The sequence below is a fragment of the Calypte anna genome, chromosome 11 (genome assembly GCF_003957555.1).
Source record: "Calypte anna isolate BGI_N300 chromosome 11, bCalAnn1_v1.p, whole genome shotgun sequence".
Lineage (NCBI taxonomy): Eukaryota > Metazoa > Chordata > Aves > Apodiformes > Trochilidae > Calypte > Calypte anna.
In genome coordinates this window covers 34769-57508 of record NC_044257.1, presented here as the reverse complement: position 1 = coordinate 57508, position 22740 = coordinate 34769, and the positions used below count along the sequence as shown (strand labels likewise).

At 46.7% G+C, this 22740-nt stretch overlaps 2 protein-coding genes across 5 annotated transcripts; one reads left to right on the top strand and one right to left on the bottom strand.

Annotated features, from left to right (window-relative positions):
- Positions 1-5371: 5371 nt before the first annotated feature.
- Positions 5372-13991, bottom strand: TRADD (TNFRSF1A associated via death domain). 2 transcript variants are annotated; one of them, XM_030457969.1, is made up of 5 exons: positions 13618-13991; positions 12137-12287; positions 9404-9681; positions 7610-7802; positions 5372-6628 (listed from the first exon to the last, which is right to left on the bottom strand). In XM_030457969.1, exons 2-5 carry the CDS (start codon positions 12276-12278, stop codon positions 6321-6323), a joined length of 921 nt encoding a protein of 306 aa, XP_030313829.1. In that variant the 5' UTR covers positions 12279-12287; positions 13618-13991; the 3' UTR covers positions 5372-6320. The 2 variants fall into 2 exon arrangements, with proteins under 2 accessions (XP_030313829.1, XP_030313828.1); XM_030457968.1 differs by having other exon boundaries at positions 12137-12308; positions 13618-13673.
- A 3800-nt stretch (positions 13992-17791) lies between these two features.
- Positions 17792-22345, top strand: FBXL8 (F-box and leucine rich repeat protein 8). Of its 3 annotated transcripts, XM_030458058.1 has the most exons (4): positions 17868-17935; positions 18025-18253; positions 19629-19858; positions 20345-22301. In XM_030458058.1, the coding sequence occupies exons 3-4, from the start codon at positions 19686-19688 to the stop codon at positions 21318-21320; spliced, it is 1149 nt and encodes a 382-aa protein (XP_030313918.1). In that variant the 5' UTR covers positions 17868-17935; positions 18025-18253; positions 19629-19685; the 3' UTR covers positions 21321-22301. The 3 variants fall into 3 exon arrangements, with proteins under 3 accessions (XP_030313919.1, XP_030313918.1, XP_008490892.2); XM_030458059.1 differs by lacking the exon at positions 18025-18253 and having other exon boundaries at positions 17792-17935; positions 20345-22345; XM_008492670.2 differs by lacking the exon at positions 17868-17935 and having other exon boundaries at positions 17950-18253.
- Positions 22346-22740: the final 395 nt, after the last annotated feature.

Sequence of the window (22740 nt, the reverse complement as noted above, 5' to 3'; positions counted from 1 at the left end):
CGCTGCATTTAGCAGCAGCAACAAGGCAAAAAGAAAAGCTGCAGGCTGGAGGGGAAGGAGAGGAACAAAGACAGTCTGAAGTTCACACTTCTGGCTGCCCAGCTCCCCCCAGCACACCCCGATCAAACAAAGACACAAAACAGGTACTCACGTCCCATCCGATCGCGCGGATCCCACATCCCCTCGGTAATGTCCAAAGAGGCACATCTGGATGTAGTTAGTGTCAGACATTCCTCAGCCTAGAAGCAAAACTGAGGAAATCCTCGCAGAGCAAAGCTGAGCTCAGCCCCTTCCTTCCCATTCTGGGCTGCCTTCATGCTGGAAGTCAGGGCAGAACCCCCCCCCCCCCCCGTGCCTTTGTGCCTGCAAGAGAGGGGCACACGTGGCAGTGGGGTCTAGGACGAGGCAACCGGGTTCCCTCCTCTCCCCCCCTCTCTGTGTGTATCCTGGTGGAAGCAGGAACAGCACCAGGGGATGGACTTGGGTCTGCTTGAGGAGCTGACACGTGATGTGCAGGCTGGGGAGCACAGATGGGCTCCAGCACCACTTGTGGGGCACCACTCAGCATCCTCTGCATCATCAGGGGACAGGGCAGGGATGGAGATGTCCGGGGACTGCATGTGGAGCCAGCAGTTCTGCCAGTTTACCCACTAAAAATAACAACCCTAGAAAAGGCTTGCTTTTTGTACCGTAACCTTTTTTTTTCAATAGGAAATATATGAATTTTTATTTATTTCCCTCCCATGCAATTTGGCTGGTTTATGTAGTTATTAAATCTCCTTGCAATTATTTATTTCACATCTGTGAAGACTACAGATGCCTTGAGGCTGGGGTCAGCTCAGAAAGAAAATCCACTTGGAGATTTTTTTTGTTGATTTGTTTGGGGGTTTTGTGTGTTTTTGTTTGTTGGTTTTGGTTTTATTTTTCTGGTAAGGGAAATGATGGGAGAAGGCAGAAGCTGAGCACTGTGGAGGCTGCAGACAGATACCAGTGTCTCTCCCAAATCTTCTGAAACACTGAACATTACATTAACAAAAATGCACTCAGGCACTCAGGATGACAGCAATGCTGTGGCCTTGGAGGAGTCCCAGGTATAGAATGGCACTGAAAGAAACACAGAGAACTCAGCCAGATGCCACGTTTGGAACAAACCTCCCCTTCTGGCCATGTTTGCTGAAAAAGCCTCATCAAAGCAGGAATTGGAAGCTGAGCAAACATGGTGGCTTAGCTTGGGTTTGACTTGAAATCAGAGCCACCAACTTGCAGGTGGGGGCACCAGCCTTGACCTCTTAGTAGAAATGTTGGGCAGGACCCTATTGTGCATCCAGACACCTTGGTTGGATGCTCCTCTGAGAGCTGGTGACAGCCAAGGTGGCCAGAACTTCATGCAGTAGGAAGAAAAAATTCCCTGAAGAGTTCAATGAAAGTCTCTGAGGCACTTGTCATCAAAAGAATATATTTATTTCTTTTTAAAAATGTGGAAAAAATAGACCAAGTTGCTTTTTTTACTATAAAAGACAATTCTTTGGAGGCTGAATCTGCTACACCTGAGTATACAGGCCACTGCAGTCCATAGCTGTAGGTGGCTGACACAGATCTGATGCTGAATACCAGAGAAATTTGGAATTGGAAGGTCAGCAAGAGATTTTTCCACTGGTTACTAAGGGCTTGACCACACATCATTTCAGTTCTAATATATATATCAGGTTGATTTCAGTAAATTTCAGTTCGATATATATGGCCAAAACCCTTTATAATTCAATCCAGAGAAGAAAAAATTAATTTTTGACTCTAGGCCTTAAACTGCCTCAGTTTGAGCCCATCTCTGTGCAGAAGACAAACCTTGTCTGATGTGAAGCAGCAGATCTCACCAATTTTATGTAAAAAGATGTGGGTGAGACTGAAGAAACCCTCTTTCCTCCCATGCCAGGATCTTTTGGGTTTAAGGTGTACAACACCTAGACCAATAATTTTCATTTGAAGTGAATGCCATATGTGTTCCCTTTTAGTTTTAGAGTGGGCAGCTGCTGGGGTGTGACTCTGAGGTGCCTCTTCTCAATGCTGAAGCAAATTTTGAAATGAATGGACACATCCCCAGGTAAGGAAAAACCCCATTATTTCCTCACACTGGGTAAAGACCTTTCTCTGTCTGCACCAAGTGTCTAAGCCTCCTCTGAACAAGTGGTTTCCCTCAGCTCTAAGCTTTAGGGGTTTTTTGCAATTTGTTTTCCACATCTTGACAGTGCTGCAAAAGATATTCTGTTGTTTTCTGCCTCAGTTCCCCCTAAAATGGATCCAGTTATGTGATCTCCCAGCTATGAAACTCCAGTAACCCATTTCACTGGAGGCTCTCAATTTTTTCATAAAGCTCTGTAAACAAAAAACTCTTTTTTTCCTAAAACTGTGCTGTGACATTATCACCCCACTTTGCACCAAAAATAATCCAGTTATCCATCTCTTCAGTGCTCGGGCTGAAGCTGAAAATGGAAACCTGGAAAGCATTGCTGGGAGCTGTCATTCATTTTTAATGTGACTTATATTATGAAAATCTGGAACAAACTTCTACGATTTCTTTAAGATTCTAGCTGGTGATTTTTAAGTGCTTTCTGATCAATAATGCTGAATTTGAGTCAAATCTGTTTTCACCTGACAAGCTGGTCCACTATAAGCAGCTGTGCCTGTGCTGCATCAGGCATCATATCACTGACTGCCCTCCAGTTCTTCTTGGTGACACTTATATCAGGGTATGCTCCCAGGTTTGTTTCTATCAGGTCAAAGTAAGCATTTTAACTTTCACTCTCCTCTTTTTTATTATCTGTTTGAACACTGTAACTCAGCTATGCTAAAACAAATCACTCAAATTCTCCTCTGGATGGATCTTTTATTCTTTCTGGCAGACTGAAAGGAGCTTCCTGCAAATCTGAAACACTGATATAACTACAAAAACAATCTGTACCACAAAACAAAAAAGACCTTTTGGATCCCTTCCTGTCCCAGCTTTTTTTGGCCTGGTTTCTGCAGTTTGTTTTATACTTTGTCTATTTCTTTTTTATCCATGCAACTGATTAACATCTTTATTTGCTTTGTAGTTATCGTGCACTGGTTTGCTAAATGTTTGATCCTGAAATACCACCAACTCCCTGAAGGTAATTTCTTTTTTTCCCAGACATATCTCAAAACATAAAGAAGAGCTGGTATGGGCTAAGGCCAATTTCACAAGCAGCAGCACTGCCCATGTCTTATCTCACACCCTAGACATTAGCTAAGAGCTACAAATAGCCATAAGGGAGTGTCACTTGTATGGCTGGCATTTGAGGAGGTGCAGTATGTGTGCAACTCAGTTTGCACAGCCCATGAAGAAAGCACAAGCTAATGTTTTGGGTTTTGTTTGCTTTTTTTGCCTTTGTGAGTGCTTCTTCCTTCCTGGCATGATGACAGCTTTCTTGTCCTTGCACACTGGTGTAAAACAGATGTCAAATCAAATAAAACAAGTCAGAGTCAATTCATCGTGTACTCATGATCCAATTGATCTGTTTCATTCCATGGCTTCTGTGAAAATTGTCTCTGTGTATGTTTGTGCCAGATAAAACCTCTGTTCTTCTAGGAGGAAGGAGTTCTCTTGAGACCAGAACTGAGTTTTCATTGCATCTCATGATGGAGAAGGTGTTCCTGTCCATGGAGGAGACTTAGTACCAGATGATCTTTAAAGTCCCTTCCAACCCAAACCAATTTGTGATTCTAGGATGACTGATCATGGAAAAGAAGATATGGAATAGCCCCTGCTATGGTCCCAAATCATGCCATGTGCTCAAGACAATTCCACTATGGAATATCACTGGGAAACTCTTTTCCTTTGAATCTCTGCATTGAAGGCACCTGTGAATGCTGTTAAATATTATGATATTCCAGAGAGGTTGCCAGGAGCTCCAGCACTCAATGACACTTTTGAGAAGGAATCTGTAAGAGGAAACATGCCAACTGCTGGCAGAGGAATAAAATGGCTAAGATTTGCATTAAGAAAAAAGTATTCATGCTTAGTCCTCTGTAAGACAGTAATAGCAGCAAAGAAGTTTTTTTGGGGACTTGAAGTAGAAGCTGAATAATAAGGCTTTTTCATTTTTAGCATTAAGATGCTACAAAAGGCAGCACTTCTCACTACTCAGTGGCTGCCTGATAGCTGCATGTGAAAGCTGTGCACAGGAGAAGCTGGTCTGAGAGCTTAAAACATTAATTATAAACGAGACAGCAGGCTATGCATCTGACCTTGTCTTCTAAAAAATCATTTCTTCAAAATCAAGAGCAAAACTTGTTGTTGTTAACATATTTTTCAAGTTTCTGATGTGTTTTTTTTAAATACCATTTGCCAGGTGAGCTGCTGCCAGAGTCCCTTGTTTAGGATCTGGCAGGAAAGCTCAATGCTTTTAGGTATGGTTCCTGCAGCAGCCTGAAGTAACTAAGATCAGCATGGCTGTACTGATCCCAAAAGCAAAACTGTCAGAGAGATAATTCCTACACTTGTGGAAGAGCCCAATAAAGGGTACCCATAAAGGATACTTTATGGCTATCCTACCCATAAAGGAAAGGGTAGGATATGGAGCAGGAATAGGATGTAGAATGGCTTAATTTTTTTACAGAGCCACAGCTTTGGTAGAGATGGTGCCTGCTTGAAGTCCTGCTGCTTTTGAAGGAAGCACCCTGAAAACATTCTCCCCATCTTTGACCCACTCCATTTCCTACCCACAGAATATGTAAGCCTGGGGATTAGAAATCTGCAGAAAAAGAGTCAGGTTCCTCAGGTTTACACTGAGGAACATGATGCTTGCACTTCTGAGGCAAGTGGACCCAGCTGGGTAGAAGCTGGCCATCTAAACCCTTTTGATCTGGGCTTCATGTGTGTTGGCAGAGCCACCTCCTGCGTCTGAAATAATTTCTAAAACCCACTGGCTACTCCTGCGGATGGAAAGGGCAGAGAGAGAATTAATGAAAAAGGAGAAGTAAAAGCATACCAGGAGAAGTAAAAGCATACCAGGAATGTGCACAGAATATGTTCAAAGTAATCAGGCTGTTGTTGTGCTCCACAGGCCCCATGCCATGCTGGATACTTGTTGCTTTGTTATGGTGCCTTATTGCAGTCTGCATCAACCATACCAGGACACTGGGCTTCTCCCACGAGGGCTGAAAGAGTTCTGAGCTTTGGGTGCCACTTTTAACCCTCAAAATCAGGGCAGGTAAATCCAGCTGATGCCCCATTGTCACACAGTGACAACACTGCCAGGGAAAGGTTGTGTGTAAATCCCAGCTCTTGTGAGACACTACAGCATGAAGCATCTTCCCTGGGGGAGCTCAGCAGGGCAAGTGGTGGTGGTTGAGATGAGAGTGAAGGCACAAGCAGAGGCTGGGCAGAGGTGGCTGCTCAGATCTGTGGGCTGCAGTCAGGATGGTGTTTGGTGCTGTGAGACACCTGAGAGCACTTCTGCACTCCAAAGGGAACTTGCTGCCTAGGAGACTCTTTTCTTTCCAGCACCATGTTCTGCTTTTCACAGGTGTGGGCTCCCTTGGGTTGGTGGAAAAGAGCTAAGCATGATACAGTCTGCATTATTGTCCACCATGCTCCAGAAAAAGTTGGGAATCACTCTCTGAATTTTGTCTTTGTCCACGTTGCTTGTTCAGTGCCTGAAATATGTTCTACAGCAGCAATCTGGTGCCCTCTGGAAGATTATGACTGTCCCAGGTAATAGGGAAGCCTCCAGGTGGTGAGAGGTGGAGAGAAGATAAACCAAGGTAGGGCAAGACAGATGCACTTGCCAAAGATGTTCCTAGTTTGAAGAATGAAGAAGAAAAACAATGCAAAATTTACTTTTCCTTAATTGCCCCCTCTCTCTTTGCTTGGTTTCATGCCTGAGGGTATAAATGTTTTCAACTAAAAAAAATATATTGCAGCTCTCCAGGTGATGGCCCTGGGCTGCATCCTGAGAAACAGTGGCATCATCTGCTTCACAGAGAAATTCTCTGAGAGTCCTTCCTTGCTTTTCTCCTCTTGCTCTCCCTCCCTCTGGGCTCTCTAAGTCTCTGGTTGCTTCCCTGTGAAATTTCAGTCCTGTAGGAAGTCAGGCTGAAGGCCTCTCCCATCAGTTCACAGGAGGATCACACTGACTTCCGCAAACAGAATGAAATAAGGCACAGAACCTCTTCCCAGGGCATTCCCATCTACATGGAAACCTGCAGTGATTTTCAGGATTTTACATTCCCAGGCACTGTGCAGCAGTCTCAGACAAAGCTAAAGCAAGAAAGCCCTTAGCAACACCACTGCTCATAAGGCTCTAGGAGCAGTCCTCATTGGAATGGAGGCCCAAGAGCTCCTCAGCCAAGCTGATGAGACCATTTTCTTCCAGGGCCACGATGAGCCTCACTATTGTGGCCTTCTTCCCCTCGGACTGGATAAATCTGAGGAGCATCTGATAGGCTTGTTCATAGAGTCCCTCTCTGTCATATTCAAGGGCCAGGTTATCAATGACAGGATCACGCAGGGCCCGGCAACTCTTCTGCAGAGAGCGACCCACTTGCTTCCACTTCTTGGAGACCAGCTTGGCAAACTTCTGGTGGTCGTCTGTTGTCAGCATTCTGTTGGCTGGAAGGGACAGAAAAACAGCATTTCATGGCTGATCTGATGCAAATTAGGCCAGTTCAGTGTCCACAGGACATTGTTAAACTGCTATGGAGCTCTCTGCTTGTCCTCTGGTGTTTTAACACCAAAGCAGTGCTCTGAGTTTGGAGAAGTGCAAAAGCAGTACCCCCACCCTGCAAGCTTGGCAATGCCTGTTTTCCTTTTTTTTTTTCCTTTTTCCTTCCCTGGGATGGGACTGTCTTGTAGTTTGCCAGAGCTCACTGTGTTTTTTGTGGGGTTATTTTTTGATGGCCATCCTCTTTCTTTGGTTCAGCCTTTCCAAAGCAACTCAGCAAGGCCTTTCTGACCAAGTGCTCTGTTCCCTACTCAGGCATTCTCAAAACAATAAAAAGCAGACAGGAGCTCTCTCCTTGGCTATTTAGCACTGGAGACTGAACACAGCTTAAGTGTGCTCAGAAATTATCTAGCTGATTCCAAGCTAAAATTGCTGTGTGAGACTGAGAGCTCTCTGCAGGGACAGACAGACCCCAAAGAGAGCAGTGTCCTACAGACAGCCTGGACAAACCAGTCCTGGCTGAAAGCAGGGCTGATGATGTCTGCTGTAACCTTCCCAGACTGATCCAACCTGTTCTATTAGCTCACCTCAATCTAATGATTTGGAGAAAGGAAAAAAAAAAAAAAGACAAAAAACAACTACTCAGTGTTCTTCCTTTCAGCATTAAGGAGTTTTAAAATCTGAGGAATCTTGGAGGGACACAGACTCTGAAGCATCTGGTTCTGTGGCACCTCAGAAAGAAACCAAGTTGAGGCCTGATCTGAAGCAGTATGGCAATCTTAGGACCACTGCAATTCCTGCCTTATGGGATGCTGGAGACACCTTGATTTCTCTGAAGTAGACCCAAATTTGTAGCCATGGCAGACCTCCCTTTTGACCTTTCAGGCAAGGAAGACCAAGGGCTCTCTTGACCAGTTCTGGATACTCACCAAACTGCTGTCCCTGAAAGGTGAAGGTGGCTTGTGGGGAATGAGAGTTGCCCTGAGAAGGATGAGGTAGAGATGGGGAGTTCAGAGACACAGAGTCCTTTACAGCCACGTTGTTGTTGATGCTCTGGTGAACAATCAGGCTCTTGAAATATTCCTCCAGTTCTGTGATCTCCTCATCCCGCAGGCGATCAGGCTGTAATGCAAACAGTGCCAGGTTCACCATCTTGTAAAGCTGTAGGTGTTAGCTGGAAGGTGCAGCCTGACATGATGGTGCCAAGAAAGCAGCAAGGAGACAGCTACAAGGAGACTAAGTTGTAAACTGATTAGATGAGATAGTCTAATGGAGTTCTGGCTACAAATCTGTGAATTTGAACCTGTAATGTAGCAGTCTCTGCTCTCCTGGGTTTCTCACAAGCAGCAGTGCTTACTCGTTGCATTAAACTGCTACTACTCCCTGTTTATTTTCAGCAGCACTCTGCAAGAATCAGAGTGCCCCACAGGCAGTGTGGTGTGTCTGACATCCATCATGTGAGGGTGAGACCCACAAAATAGGATGACAGCTCCTATTACCCCCCTCTTGCTCTCTGCCCCTCCATTACCTAAGTTTCATTGGTTCTGGATCCTCTCCAAGCTGTTTTGTTTCTTTTTTTCCTCACTGATCAAGAGAAAACCAGACTGACCTCCAAGAAAGAAAGTAGAAAATGAGTAAAGAAGGCAAAGCACATGGGAAAAGCTAAACCTAGTGAGTGCTCTGACTCAGTTTAGTGTTCAGCTGACATACAGCAGGGTGGTCCCACCACTGCCCTCAGCCAGCATCATGTCATTTTTCTGACCAAGTCAGTTTTGGGGAACTGAGAATAAGCCCATCTCTTCTGTACAGTCAGCTGGTTCAGCAGAAGGAGCAGAAGAAGGAGAAGTTGAGGAGGTGTGGGATATCTCATTGTTTGGTCCAGGGCTGAAAGGTTTCTCTCTGCTTGCAGAAAAGCAACCTGGCAAAACATTCTCTTGTGCCTGATCTTCCCAAGGAGATGGTGATTACCTGTTTCTCAGGAGCATCTCAAGGGAACCAGAGCTATGAGGTATTGCTAGTTCCAAGTGGGAAAAAGAGGAACTTTTTGCAGAAGAGGACTGCAATGTGTGTAATCATTTCATGTGCCTTGGTTTTGTGGTGACATGACAAGATCTCACTGTTCTTGCTAGCAGGATTAGAGTGACAGTGCCAAAGTGTGTGATGAGCTAAGCATTAGATATTGACCCTAAGGGAAAGACTTGCCTTCAAAAGTTCAGCCTGATCCTGCTGGCAGCAGATGCTGTGGGTCACCACTCTGTCACAAGCTGCTTGTGTAACGTGCAAAGCATTTGTGCTCGTGTTTGTTTCTAGGTGCAGTTACCATTGCTGCTCTCAGCAGAGGGGGTGTGTGAGAGCAAAGTGCTGAGCAGGGATGCCTCCACACAGAACTCTATGTCTGCCTCAGGTATATCAAGGCACACTTGCTCATTTTGGCAACTGCAACGTCTATTATTCCTCATTTTAGTGCTGATAACAGCCATAGTGCTTATTATATACATAAAGCAGTGTTAACACAGAATTTCTGTGGGATGTTTTAGGCAGCTATTGCCCCTCCAGAAGAGGGCACTGCTTTTCTGGGGAAGGGCAGAGCTGTTTTTCCATATTGCAGTTGAGAAGGAAAGGATGGAGAAGCCAACAACCCCAGCAAGCTGCAGCAGAGCAAGATCTGTTGCCAAGTGCTGTGCTTCTGCTCCTCATGTGGCTTCCCTCCCTCTCCCATTCACCTTCTCTCTGTAGATGCACTCCAGGCAGTGATCCTCATCCTTCAGCATGCTGTCGAGGTGCTCCTTGCCAGCCTTCAGCTCCATCTCAAGAGGCACTGTGGTCATGGCTAAGGAGAGCTGGAGGTGATTCTGGAGGGATTCCTGGAGCCTTCCTTCCCGGTAACTCTGCAGAAACCTCCTGCAGTTCTCCTGCTTGCAGAACTTGAGCTGGATGATGAGGTGTGGGTGGCTGCAGTGCACTTTGAGCATGTCCACACCATTCACACTTCCAGTGGAGTCTGGCAGGGAAAAGGGAGCAGAGTCACTACCCAGGCATGAGACTGACAACCCAGACTCATCCCAGCCACCACCAAGCCTGCAATGGAGTAGCTGGTGAATTCTCTTTTCTCTGTGATAAAGTCCTCAGGGATAAAAAAACCCTGCCACCATCATTCCCCATGAAGTACAGTGTCCAGCTGAGGCCAGATGGTCCTACAGTCTGTGTCATTACCCCAAAACTGTTTATTCAGGGAGGTTTTACATTTGAAGCCCCATTTCCAGGGCAGAAAAGGTTAAACTAAACTGGTAGCACAGGAAAGTTTCATGAATGAAAATGCAAAGTTCAGCTTAGTACTCAGTCAGGTCTCCTTGTGACTGGCATTTTATGCAGTGACAAAGGTCCTGGAAAGAGACCTCTCCTCTCCACCCTGTGCCTTAGAGGTAACCTTTGGCTGGCTCTGAGCCTTCAAGACATCTCACAGATGGCAAATGATCCAGTCCTGGCAATTTAGGCTGCCTGAAATTTGTCCTTGACTTGCTAAGCTCTTTTGCACAGAGAATTGACAGTAAAATCTAAGCAAGGGGTCTATCCTCTAGTGCAGGGGACACACAAGGAACACAGACAACACAGGCCTTCATTATTCCTTTTCCCAGTAAAAATTAATTTTGATTAACTGTGCACACTGACCATGTCACAACAGGGATTTTATATGTTGCTGCTGACAATTTAAAGGCTGTGGATTTGTCTTTTTTTTTCTTTCCTGCAGTGGAGGCCTGTGGGGTGATGGCTGTACTGCTTCCATACCCAAATCAACCTCTTGGCCTGGCATTGCACAGGGCTGTAGGAGCTGCCAGCTCAGCCTGGCACAGTATCAGGTATTTCTATGTCATTATTTAGCTGTGCTTGGAGGGGGGGTGGCAAGGCAAAGCAGACATGTGTGCTCCACATTAGTCAGGACAAGTGACCTGGCATTTAAAAGGATGTGAGCTCACAGTGACTTTATGGGATTTACAGAGTCCTGGTTGCATCAGAAAGTCTGGTTTGGACCAGATGTGGAACTGGGACATGGGGCTAGGCACCTAGGAAAGGCATTGTAATTCACTGTGGCTGGCCAGAAACGTCTTATCACTTCCTCCTTTTATGTGAGTGCTGGTTAAACAAAAACTTCCACAAGATTAAGAGGGCTGGGGAGGGAAAATCTGCACATTCATGAGTGGTGTACAAGACACTGTAAAGCTACCTCAAAGGAGAGGATTTTGCATGCGTTTCTTCACAAAACTCCAGACAGCTTCAGATTTCATGTCCTTTTTGTGTCTGAATAAGCATGGTAGGATTTAGCAGTTTTGTGGCCTTTCCTTTAAATGTGTGAGCAGACTCACATTCCAGTGACACAAAGGAGGACAACGTGTCAGGCTTCCTGCTGCTTCACATTTTTGGATCAAGCTGCAAGATGAGTAGGCCTGTACTGACCAGACTAGCAAACTTTGCTAGACTGATAATTGCCAGAAGAATTTAGAGTATAGTTACTCAAGCCCAATTAAACCACAGGGGCTCAGCTGTATGACACAGGTAAAGAACACCACTGGAGCCATTCTAGGTAAAGATGGTAAACCCTTCAAATCACTCTTACTCTGCAGCCAGCTCAGTGTACAGGTGGATACAGAAACACAGTTCTATGGCCATTTGAATCTCAAGTCCTTTTTTGGTGTAAACAGGGTTATGTACACTTGAACCTAATGTAGTTTTTTATCAGAAAAGATCATCAGCTCTATATCAGCTTGCTTATATCAGAAAAGAACTTATACTGGCTATCACTAATTTTAAAAGTTGGCTACTCAAAGAGGAAATCATGTTTCTGTGGTGGTATAAAGACAGAAATCAAATCTTCCACAGCAACTGCAGTCTTTTCCCCTCTTATGTAAATTTGTTTAAACAAACATTCACGAAGTAGAAAAATACATAGGATAGTTCAAGTTGGAAGGAAGCCCAGGAAGCCTCTAACCCAACCTCCCATGCAAAGCAGGGTGAGCTCTGAGGTCAGACCACATTGCTCAGGGCTTTTTTTGAAAACCCACAAGGATGGAGAACACACACTCATTCTTGGGAGTTGCTTGACTGTCCTCATGTTTGTTTGTCCTTGTATCTGGTGTGTCTACCTCTCCTGTTTCAATTTTTCCCTGTTGCCTCTCATTCCCCATGCCCCACTATGAAGAGTATGGCTCCATTTCCCCTCCCTATAGGTACTAGCAGGCATTTGGTAGGTCCTCCAAAACCGAGCTGAACTGGTCCAACTCCCTCAGGATCTGCCCCTAAACACCTTGGTGGGTCTCTGCTGAACCTGCTTCACTTTACTGTCTTCCCTAAGTACAGCAAGCACCAGCTTTCCTTACCCATGAGCGTGAGGTAAAAGACAGGCATGACAGTGTGTGAGGAGATAAGGCAATGTGCCAAGTTCTATCAGAGAGGATGGGTACCTGCTAATGCCAGCTTCAGGGCCTTGAACACTCCAGGTTTCTTCTGGGAGCTTTCGTAGAGAGAAGGCAGAACAATGGTCTTGCACGTGGACTGGAGAAAGAGATAAGCACTGCCAACCCAAGGAGTGGAGCTGCCTGCCATCTTCACACCCTACAAAATCACACAGGCAAGCTGAGAAGAGAGCATAGGGAACATGACCTGATGCCAGGTGAGTGCTTACAGCTACCACTAAGAATAGCATGATGGGATTACAAGGATTCACCCTGATTTCCTAGAGGAGGGGGTAATGTGAAAGCCAGTATACCCTCAGAGAAGTTTGCTGTTATTCTGTAAAGCAAAGCACAGTGGGTCAGGGCATCTCAAAGACTCAGCAGTGTACAAAGTTCTGCTTGTATTTTCCACTGGAGTTCATTCATATTGTACTCCAAAGAGACTCTGAAGTAAAGCATTTCAGTCCTCGTGCTTCTGATGGCCCAGCCAAGCTGGCAAAAAGACTAGCCCTTCACTTGTTAAGAAAATAGAGGAAGTAACCAGCAAATCGTAAAATCCACACTGAACTTGGAGTTCAAGGAGTGCCTGCAGGGTGCTGGAGTGTTTCCAGGCCATGGTCTCCCATACCATACAGGTCTTTTACAGAAGCATTTTGTGAAGAAGAAAGAGAAGGCTGCACGGCTGCTGCAGTCCAGGTCTGGTCTGAGCCTGCAAACACCAGGAAGTCTGGGATCTGGACACCCATCTCCTAGCACCTCAGACAAGGAGGGTAACAGAGATCCGAGGGACACCTTAGAAAACCACAGACAGGGGGCACTTAAAAGCGTTAACCTATGGAACGATTCGTCTTTTGCAGTACAAATGCCCGAGTGGTCCCTGCCAGCCGGGAGGCAGATGCAGGACAAGGACCCTGTTTCATCAGCTGCCCCTGCACACCTTCCTGGCACAGCCCATGCTTAGCAACCACCTGGTCCAGCTCAGCAGTGCTGGAGGGCCTGGATTGGACAGCAGGCTACCAAAACCTCTGGTCAGGGGCTTTTTGCCGCTGTGCCTTTGCCCCGTTAGCGACCCGGCCCCGTTCCGCCTCTCCCCGCAGCAGCCCTGCCCGGAGCGCTGAGGGTGGCTCCAGAAACACCAGCCCCAGGCCATCAAGTCCCGTCTGTCATCATCGGCATCGCCTTTTCCGCCGACTTTCGGCCCAAGCTGGGCTGCTGCATCCCACTGCCCCTAGAGGCCAATTGGGAGGAGGGGCCCGGCGCTACCGGAAAGGAAAAAAAGAGATCGGGCAGCCCCCGCCAAGCACCGGGCATCACCGGGCTGTGCCGCCAGCGGTCACGCCGCGTTTTCCTCTCTGCCTGGATATCTCTCCCCGGTCAGACCCGCCCCGCCCCCATCCCACCAGCAAAGCAGCACCGGGGCGAACGGGGCGCTGCCCCGCCGCCCGACCGGACCCTTCCCCGGCCCCTCCAGCGCCTCGGGGCGGTTTTACCTTCAGCCGCCTCCGGCCTCGGCGCCGCCACTTCCGCCTCTGCGCAGCGCCGGGAGAAGGCCCCGGCACCGCCCGCTGCTGCCCCGGCCCGGCCCGGGCGGGCCTGGCTGGGGAGCCCGACAGAGTGAGGGTGGAGGGCGGTAACGGGACGGAGAAACCGCCCCCTCCCTGGATGCCGGGGTTGTTTCGCTTTCTGTGATTATCTCCCGGTGTTCTGTCTAGTTCCCCAAACCCAAAAGCCTTGGAGCTGAGCCGAAGGGAAGGATCGTGTTTGGTGGGGGCGGTTCTGGACGGTCCTCCTCGTGTTTTGAGACTTGCAAGGTCTCCGGTATCAGTCCCTTTGGTCACTGGTGTAGGTGAGGATGTGTAAGAGAGTCAGAAATAACCCTGTTCACAGAGCTAAGAGCTGCCCACCAGTTGGGACCGAGCATGTGTCCCTGGTCCATCAGGGGTGGAGGAAAGTGGGGTTGCTGGAACCCCCTGCACAGCTTGGGGCACTGCAAAGTTAGTGGGTCCCAACCAGCTCTCATCAATCAACTAACACGAGTGAAGACTGAAAGCAAAGATTGGTTAAGTAATCCCTGAGCAGTGGAGGAAATTCAGCTCTTGTACCCTCCCTTCCCTGGAGCTCATTTTGAAAAGCCGCCTCTCTCTACATTCTCCCTCCCTCTCTGCTTCCTCCCTCTCTTTGCTTCCTCTCTCTGCTCTCTGTCTCTTTCTCCCTGCTGCATTTCCCCCCCCATCTTCCTTTCTTTCTCCCTTTCTTTCTTCTTTCTCTTATTCTCTCTCTCTCCTTCTCTTTCTCCTCCTTCTCTTTCTCGTTGTCTTTCTCCACCTCTGTTATCTTCTATTTCTCTCTTTCACTTTCACTTTCTTTCTCTCTTGCTTTCTCACTCTTTCTCCTTTCACTCCCTCACCCCTTTCCCTCTCTCTGCTTTCTCTCTGTCTCACTGCTTTCTGTCCTCTCCGTCTCTCTTTGCTTTCTCTCTTTTTGCTTTTTCTGCAGTACTGTAGCAGCCTACAGGACGCATGTATGGAAGTGCTTCAATTTCTCCCCATAGAAACCACAGTGGCAGCAGCAGCACAGGGTGTCTCAGTGTCTTCCCCCAAGGAAATTGCTGCCTTTATCTCACCGACCAAAGATACCATGCTTATCAACAAAAATTGGTTCCTTGCCAGTGAAGGTGTTTGACCATTTCTTACCGTGCTAATCCTGTGCTGGGATGCCAGCACAACTCCAAGCTCAGGTCCCTGCTCATTCTGGCCTAAGCCAAGCTGTAGCTGGCCACTGACTCTGGTGATTATCACGTCTCTATCAGCATTCAGGAGTGAGCCAGGTATTAGAACAGCCAAACTTTGCATCTGTGGCTAATCCAAGCTTGATAAACTTGTGAAGGGTCATTCCATTTCTAGATCGTTTTCAAACCCTGAATGCTCAAGGAGTATGACAGCTGAAGAAAAGACAAAGTAATAATAAAAAAAAGTAATAAAAAAACCAACCCTCCCTCCTACATTCAAGATCTTGAATCCTACTGATCCCTACTTGAATACCTACTGATCGCAACCTCATATTATTTCCGAAACCTAGAGAACTTCCACCAGGAAACACAAATTCTGGGAAACCCAGCACCTGGGCTACTATTCTGTGAGTTTGTCTTTGCTAATTTTAGGATTCAGAGAACCACAAAGGTTTCAGCTTCTTTTTTTCAGGTTGAAAAAAAGCGTCAAGATTATAGTATAATGTATAGTTTTTATTTTTGCCTTTTACAAAAAATACTGCATGTTGATCTAGAATCACGGGGGCCCCATGCTGGCTCTGGTTCATGTGGTTAAGTCTGATTAGTACATCAGCCACAGTGAAACTTGGGCAAATAAGAGGAAAACTCCTACACTGGTAGACTATTTGAGGTCACAAAAGTAGCATGCCTGTCCCTTTGTCTTTCACTTCACCAGACATGCCACAGTGAAGTACAAAAGGAAGTCAAAGATTTGATCTACTTGGGAAGCTGCACTGCTTTCTAGGTTGTAAGTGAGGGCAAGAAACCTCACTGTTAAAATTACAGTAAGCAAAGTGAGCAGGTTGGGGCTCCTGGACTGGTCTTTGCATTTCCTTCAGGAGGGGGTAAGATGATGGTGTCAGTATAGCTGAGTAACTTTGCTGGGCAGTCTGTTTTAGTCCTTCCTACAGTGATACCCAAACAATCTCCTTTAGAGAAACAAAATAAACCAGGTGCCTCCAGTTGCCAAAGAGTGGGTGTGAGTCCACCTGTGCCCGGTTAGGGCAGGCCCCTATTGGGCAAGAGCAAGACCAGGGGGCCAATAAAGGTGGGACCCACATCCACAGAGGAAGCTCACTCTTGTGCGAGGCAATGGAGAGGCCAGCAGCTCATCGAGCCTCAGGAGCAAGAATGGAGAGGCCAGCAGCTCATCGAGCCTCAGGAGCAAGAATGGAGAGGCCAGCAGCTCATTGAGCCTCAGGAGCAAGAAAGGCTCTTCCCGCTACGTTTGGTGGAGAATGCAGGCACCATACAGACGTCTAAAGAAGCAGCAGTGTGAGGAGCTGGCAACAGGAACATTCTCCCTGATTTGAAAAAGTGCCTGGGGTAACACTCTCCCTGAAAGGTATGACCAGCAAGCTCTTTGGATTGGAAACCCCTGAGCAGAGGGAAGCCAGGAGGATGGAATCCCATGAGGAAGGGTTAAATCCCATGTAATCCCATGAGGAACCAGCAAGCTCTTTGGAAACCCCTGAGCAGAGGGAAGCCAAGAGAAGAGAAGAACAACTCAAGTCGGAAAGGCAGAGGCTTTGTGAAAAGTGCCTGGGCTGACATTGAACGGTTTGCCTAGGCTGCAGCAGTGTGAGAAGCTAGGGTTAAATCCCGTAAGCTATAAGTGTATGTTTTTGTCAGTCGAGAAAAAAAAATGTTTGTAAGCTAGGGCAAACCGGGAAAGCTTTGCAGAAAAAAAAAAAAAAAGAAAAAAAAAAAAGGGGGGTGGGGGGAAATGTAGAGAAACAAAATAAACCAGGTGCCTCCAGTTGCCAAAGAGTGGGTGTGAGTCCACCTGTGCCCGGTTAGGGCAGGCCCCCTATTGGGCAAGAGCAAGACCAGGGGGGCAATAAAGGTGGGACCCACATCCACAGAGAGCAGCTCACTCTTGTGCGAGGCAATGGAGAGGCCAGCAGCTCATTGAGCCTCAGGAGCAAGAAAGGCTCTTCCCACTACAATCTCCCACCTGTTTCTGAGCCAGGTAAGGCTGTTTCCTCCACTGTGATTCTCCGACAGCGTTTAGAGAGAGTAAGGCAGTTTTCCCCACATCCATGAGTGGTTCTGTGTCAAGCAAAGCTATGGGAGCTGGATTTCGGTCTCTAATACTCAGTATTGAGAAAGACCCTGGTGCCCAGGCTGCATTTGTCTTGCAGAGCTGTCCTGCGTGTGGAGGGGTCACAGCATCTACCTGGTTTGTCCTCAGCTGTAGAGAAGCTGATGTGGACCTGGGGACAGATTTTGTGCCCATGTGCTTGCTGCCATCAAAAATGGAAAGCGTTATAAAAATGTATTGAAAGATATATTAAAAATACACATACATTTAATGTTATTTTACAACAACAGTGTTTTAACAAGGTCCCCTAAAATGGTCAGCAGGACTGTGCTGTTAACACTTCCTGGCAACCAGGTGTTTATGTGCTGGTCGTTTAAGCAGCAATCGAGTTCATGTGTTTAAGGGTTAGTGGGGTTAAATGAGCCCAGACATCCCAACCTTTCACTACAAAAGCAAGCCTGAAGGTGAGTCAGCTCCTAGACCCAGGCAGGAAACTGCAGGGTGTGTTGCTTGTAGGGACCCTCATCCAACTGTGTCCCGTTTCTCTTAGAAATGAATTTGTGGTTCGCTGTATCTTGGGGGATGGAGAAAAAAAGGAAAGTTTCTCTTTCTCTAGCCCTCGCTGAGTGCGTGCTTTCAGGGAGCATCCCACAAACTTCTGGAATTAAACCCTGGAGCTTCCCTCTTGGGAAGATGCCGGTGGGGGGACGAGCCAGCGGGGCTAAGCCGGCACAAGATTGATGTTCGGTACCGTGTCTGCTGGGTCAGGACAGGAGCCGGGCTGCTGATGGCGAATCAGTGCTTAAGCCTCAGAGGGAAATGCAGTTTTGAGGGGCGGGACAGTTGTGGGAGGAGGGGCTTTGGGGTTATTCCTTCTCTCACGGCTGGGATAGGGCCCGCGTCTATCCGGGAGGTTGTTTTCGGTATCTTCTCCTCCACTCCTTCTGGGGCGCCGGGAGCGCAGAGGAAGAGAGAAGGCGTCAGCTTCACCTCAGAGGTAACGCTGCCCCTTCCCGGGTTGGCGGGGGACATGCGGGGCGTCTGTGCTGGCTGCAGCTCGGGGCCTCTCTCCCCTTTGGGCTGCAGGCCGCTCGCTCCCTCATCCTCCGTCCGGCTGCACCGGGAGCTGGCGAAGCCGAGGGCAGGAACCGCCGCGTGTAAATAAATCAAGGAGATCCTCGGAGGGCTGAGGCGATCAGTCCAAATCCGATTGTTCTCAGCGGGACCGGTGCCAAAGGTGGTCCCAGGACAGCCCACAGCCTTCAGAGGCCTTGGAGCATACACGAGCTCACACCAGTCCATACAGTTTCTTGAATTAAGTATAATAATTGTGCATTTCTATCTGTTTTCCTGCGGTCAGGTCGTTTTTTGAAGCTTTTAAGCAATCACCACGACTAGAAATGCCCTTTTGCTTTCTGAGAGGTACGCAGTCCTTTTAACCTGACTCCAGGGGCTCGGGCTTTGAGGAAAAACACCATAACGAAAACACAGAACACTTTAAGATTTTGGGTAGGGCAAGAGAGCAATTTAAGGTTTGGGCAAGAGCGTATTAGAGGTGTTATTAAAAGCAGCTGTCAAGGTGATTGTCAGTGAAAATGCCAAAAGAGAGCCTGTCACACTTGCATGGCAAGGGGGTTGTCACTGATATGATGGCAGATAAGGTGGGACAGTTGCTGTGCTACTGCCACCTTGCACTCAGAAGAACGCATCACATTCGAAAGCAGCTTATTCTAGAAAAATGTGCAGTGTATGTTTGGCATCACTGATCCATGCTTCACACTTCGCAGCTGCTTTCCCTGCTCCCAGGATCTCTAGAAGCCTGTGTTTTTGTTCCAGTGAGTCCTGCAGTGCTGAGGTAACGCTGCAACTCCAAGAGGGTGTGTGACCAGGACATTCAGGAGACCCAGGGCTAGCCTGTGCTCCAGTGCTAGCCCAGGATTGGGAAGGTTTGCATTTGAAAATCCATCACTTGTTTCATTTGTGCAGAAGCCTAGAAAAGCAATTTGGGAAGGATGATGAATGAAAAAGTTAGGTAATGGTGTGATAGTACCTCAGCCTGACTGAGTAGTACCTCAGTACCAGCCTGATAATACCTCAGCTGGCCTCAGCCTTCATTTGCATTATAGTTCAAAGGGTAATCAAAAGGTGGTTTTCCATTTCCAAGTCAGACACGTATAAGTGCAATTTCTGAGGACTGGAGTCACAAAAATCAAACTTTTGTTTGTTCATTTACAAATTTTCACATCTCATCACAGGCAAGTAGCACTGTAATAAAGCCACCAGGCTCTGTGGCTCTGTTGTAGGCCTTCTGTGGGTCTGTTTTCTGTGCAGAGCTTCGACTTGCAAAGAGGCCCCTCAGTTTGATAAATCCATCTCAGCTTTTTGAGTACTAGTGCAGCAGTACTACAAAATTTGCTTGTGTTTTTATTGCTCAGAGTAATAAAACCTCACTGCAGGAAAAGAGACTTTCCCCTCTCCCCCTCCACAATGCTTTGATCCAACAGCTTTAACTCTTGAAATGTATCACCCATTGTAGGATTGATGGAAAAAAACACCTGTGAAGATTTTTCTCTTCAGGTTTGAAATTCAGTGAAATTTCACGTTTGAAAAAATTTTGACCTTTCTGTAGTCCAGTTCAGTTGGTTTCTTAAAAGGTCACGTGTCTGTCTTCTTTTTTTTTTTCTGAACAGGGGTTTCTGAGAATGAGTTGCAGTTTTAGAAGTTTCTCCCATTTTTAAACTGGACTAATGAGGAAAATGCCTACTCCAGTTCCGGAACTGTGGAACTACCTCCCAGAAGAAATTCTCATCCAAATTTTCTATTATCTTTCTCTTCAAGACAGATACTCAGTCTTCCAGGTGTGCAGACAGTGGGCTACAGCTGTTTCTTCTGGCTCTGTTTGGCATTTCACAGAGATCAGGTGAGAGAAATGGTTTTCTAAAGGCCAAGCATCCTTGCAGATATAAGCAGGTAGTTATTTCTAGAGCATGTCAGACATTCACGCCACTCTGCTTGGAGATTATTTGCATTATTTGTGACTTCCGTGTGTGATGATACTATCTGACAAGACACTTGTTTATATAAAAGATACATGCTGGAGTTTTACTGTGGCTGCTGCTGCTGATGTGGGTTTTATGGGAAATATTACACTCTTAGTTATGTTGCCTGTTGGAAATGGCAAGAGACAAAGTTGCTGAAGTTGTGACACTTCTCTGATGGGTCTTTCTGGGGACTGACTCTTCTCCCTCCTTCAGTGTTTGGCCTTTTAGTAACCCCAAGAATGAGGTGAGAAGAAATGTCTGGGGAATCTGTTAATGTTTGCAGAAACACTAGTAAAGGAGTGTATCTACTTTCTGGTACTCTGCGCCATGTTCACAGTGACTAAGACTTGGTTTTACCCTTCCAGCTGTGACTCAGAGGATGAGGAAGGCATGCTGCAAAGCCTGCTCCAGTTCCTCAGCCAGGTCAAACACCTGAAGATTGTGTTTGACCAGTCGAAGGCGGTCAACCGGAAGAACGTGGCACACATCTTGGATGTGTTGGCAAAAGAGAACCAAAAACTGCAGCAGCTGTGCATTGTGTGCCATGGGGAGAACCCTTATTTCTACTCTGGCCAGGACATCCTACAGAGCATACGGAATTTATGTGAAACTAAAAACCAGATAGATCTTCAGCATATTGATTTTCGACAAATGCCCTTCACTCTTGATGGGGAGCTTGTTGAACTCATAGCTACCACCAATCCAAACCTGCACAGTTTGTTTATCAACAACCACACCCTGGTATGCAATGTGACACCAGACACCCTTAGGAAAGTTCTCAGGGCATGTCCCAGGCTCACAGCTTTGGGGGTTTACTATGCCAGTTTGTCTGACAGTGTGTTTCAGGAACTGCTCAAGCCTGGGAGAGCAGCTTTCACCCATTTAGACATTTTCTGTGAGCGCCTGGACAAATACAGCCCAGTCATCTCAGAAGAGCTCTGGTCTGCTGTAAGTCAAAAGCATCCTCAACTCTGTGTCGACCTAGAGTTTGATCACACAGTCCCTGCCTGCAAAATACCAGGAATCCTCAAGGTGAATATACCTGTGAGCACCCTGCAACTTAACACTTATAATTACATGGTAAATCAGATAAGGTTTGTCACCCAGAGCTACAGCAGTACCTTGAAGAAGCTAATGCTGCAAACCACATCCTCGGAGGACTTAAATTCCTCCTTAGTGGATCTGGCCAGGCAGTGCAGAAATCTGCTGGAGATCCACTGCTACTGTGTGGTCAGTCAGGAGGTGGTAGAAGCGTTCCTCATACACTGCCCTAGGCTGAAACGGTACACTCTGAAGATCACCAAGGAAAGACACCCCTGGAAACCAGTAACTGTTCAGTGACCACCTCCTACTGACCCCCTGGGACACCTGTGGGGATCTGCAAGAGGACAGGGGAAGAAGATAAGGGGCTGTAAGGAAAAAGAACTTTATAATGGAGAGCATGTTGTTTCCCCAAGCACAGGCTGTTGCCTATGATGCACCCCTGTTTGCAGACCAAGCATTTATATTCAAATGTGACAGACAGAGGGTTGTAAAGAGAAACAGGATTGCCCTTTTTTTCTTTCCTTTCTTTATTGGGCTGTGGACAGCAGGTCTTTTCTTCTCTCCATCTTTATTTAGCAGTAGCATGAATGCCAACTTAGCCCTGCATGGGTTTTTACTGAGGATGTTGCCAAAATTTAGTTTTTATTTTAAATTTTAAAAGCACCTCAAAGTCAAGCACCCAGCAACTACTGAATTAATTTGGCAAGTGGCATAGCCATCTTCTGCCAAGTGAATTGCTTAGCTTTGCAGATTCAGTGAGCTATCCCAAGGATCTGTGGACATCTGATGGAATATCAACTCTCACCTTGATAATTCCTATTTTGGCATTTCAGTGATGGTGAATTTGCCAGATATCCAGTTGTCAGGTAGCTTCTAGCTTGGAGGAATGTAACAGGAATTATTATGTTATTATATATGCTGAATGATGTTGTGAAATACCAGTTGGAGAAAAAGCACTTGAGGAAAAGCATTTACAAGATAGTAATAAAAGGCACAAGGCCTGCAAGCTGGCAAGATGGACATCTGGTGTTTCTGTTGGTCAGAAATGAAGACCTTTGCTTTCATTACACTGTTGGCACTTCTTATACTATTAATACTTAGGAGAGTATTAATAGGTGTTGCATTTGATACCTGCCTTCATGTGCAAGTTACCTTGCATCCCAATTATGGTGTGAGTTGATCTGTTATACCAAAATTTTTGTTGAATGTTATTGGAAGTGACAATTTCTGATTTGAAATGATCCTAGCATAAAGCTATAATGCCATCACCTATTTAGAGCCATCTAAAGCATTAATAATAATAAATATTGTTATCTAGATCCTTTAACTGCTTTCATTGCCCTCTCTTCTTACCTAAGAGCCCCATATTTCTTGTGACAAATACCATGGGATCTGTAGCCAAACCAACGCACAAATTTGTCTTTTCTAAACCTTGCCGAAGAAGTGCAGTCCTGAGGTCTGGCCAGCCTTTGTTCCTCTGTGCTGACCAACATTTAAGACAAGAAAATCCCCAAATTCAGGTGTCTTTACAAAGCTGGGCATCCCCCAGGCTCTGAGCAGGTGGGTTCACTCCATGGAGCTGCTCAGCTCCCAGCACCAGGTGGGCAGCATGTGCCGCCTCTGCATGATGCTGCGGGTTTATTCACAGCTCTGTGAGGTTGGCTGCAGTGCATTTGTGCATTTTCATTCTCTGTATTGTTCTCTGGGGCTGGTGATG

Excerpts from the sequence above, each read along its gene's own strand:
- FBXL8 (XM_030458059.1), top strand. The coding sequence starts at position 19,686 with ATGAGGAAAATGCCTACTCCAGTTCCGGAACTGTGGAACTACCTCCCA. Across the intron at positions 19,859-20,344 it reads TGGCATTTCACAGAGATCAG|CTGTGACTCAGAGGATGAGG; the intron begins GTGAGAGAAATG and ends TTACCCTTCCAG.
- TRADD (XM_030457969.1), bottom strand. The coding sequence starts at position 12,278 with ATGGCAGGCAGCTCCACTCCTTGGGTTGGCAGTGCTTATCTCTTTCTC. Across the intron at positions 9,682-12,136 it reads CCTGAAGCTGGCATTAGCAG|ACTCCACTGGAAGTGTGAAT; the intron begins GTACCCATCCTC and ends TTTCCCTGCCAG. Across the intron at positions 6,629-7,609 it reads CTTTCAGGGACAGCAGTTTG|CCAACAGAATGCTGACAACA; the intron begins GTGAGTATCCAG and ends TGTCCCTTCCAG.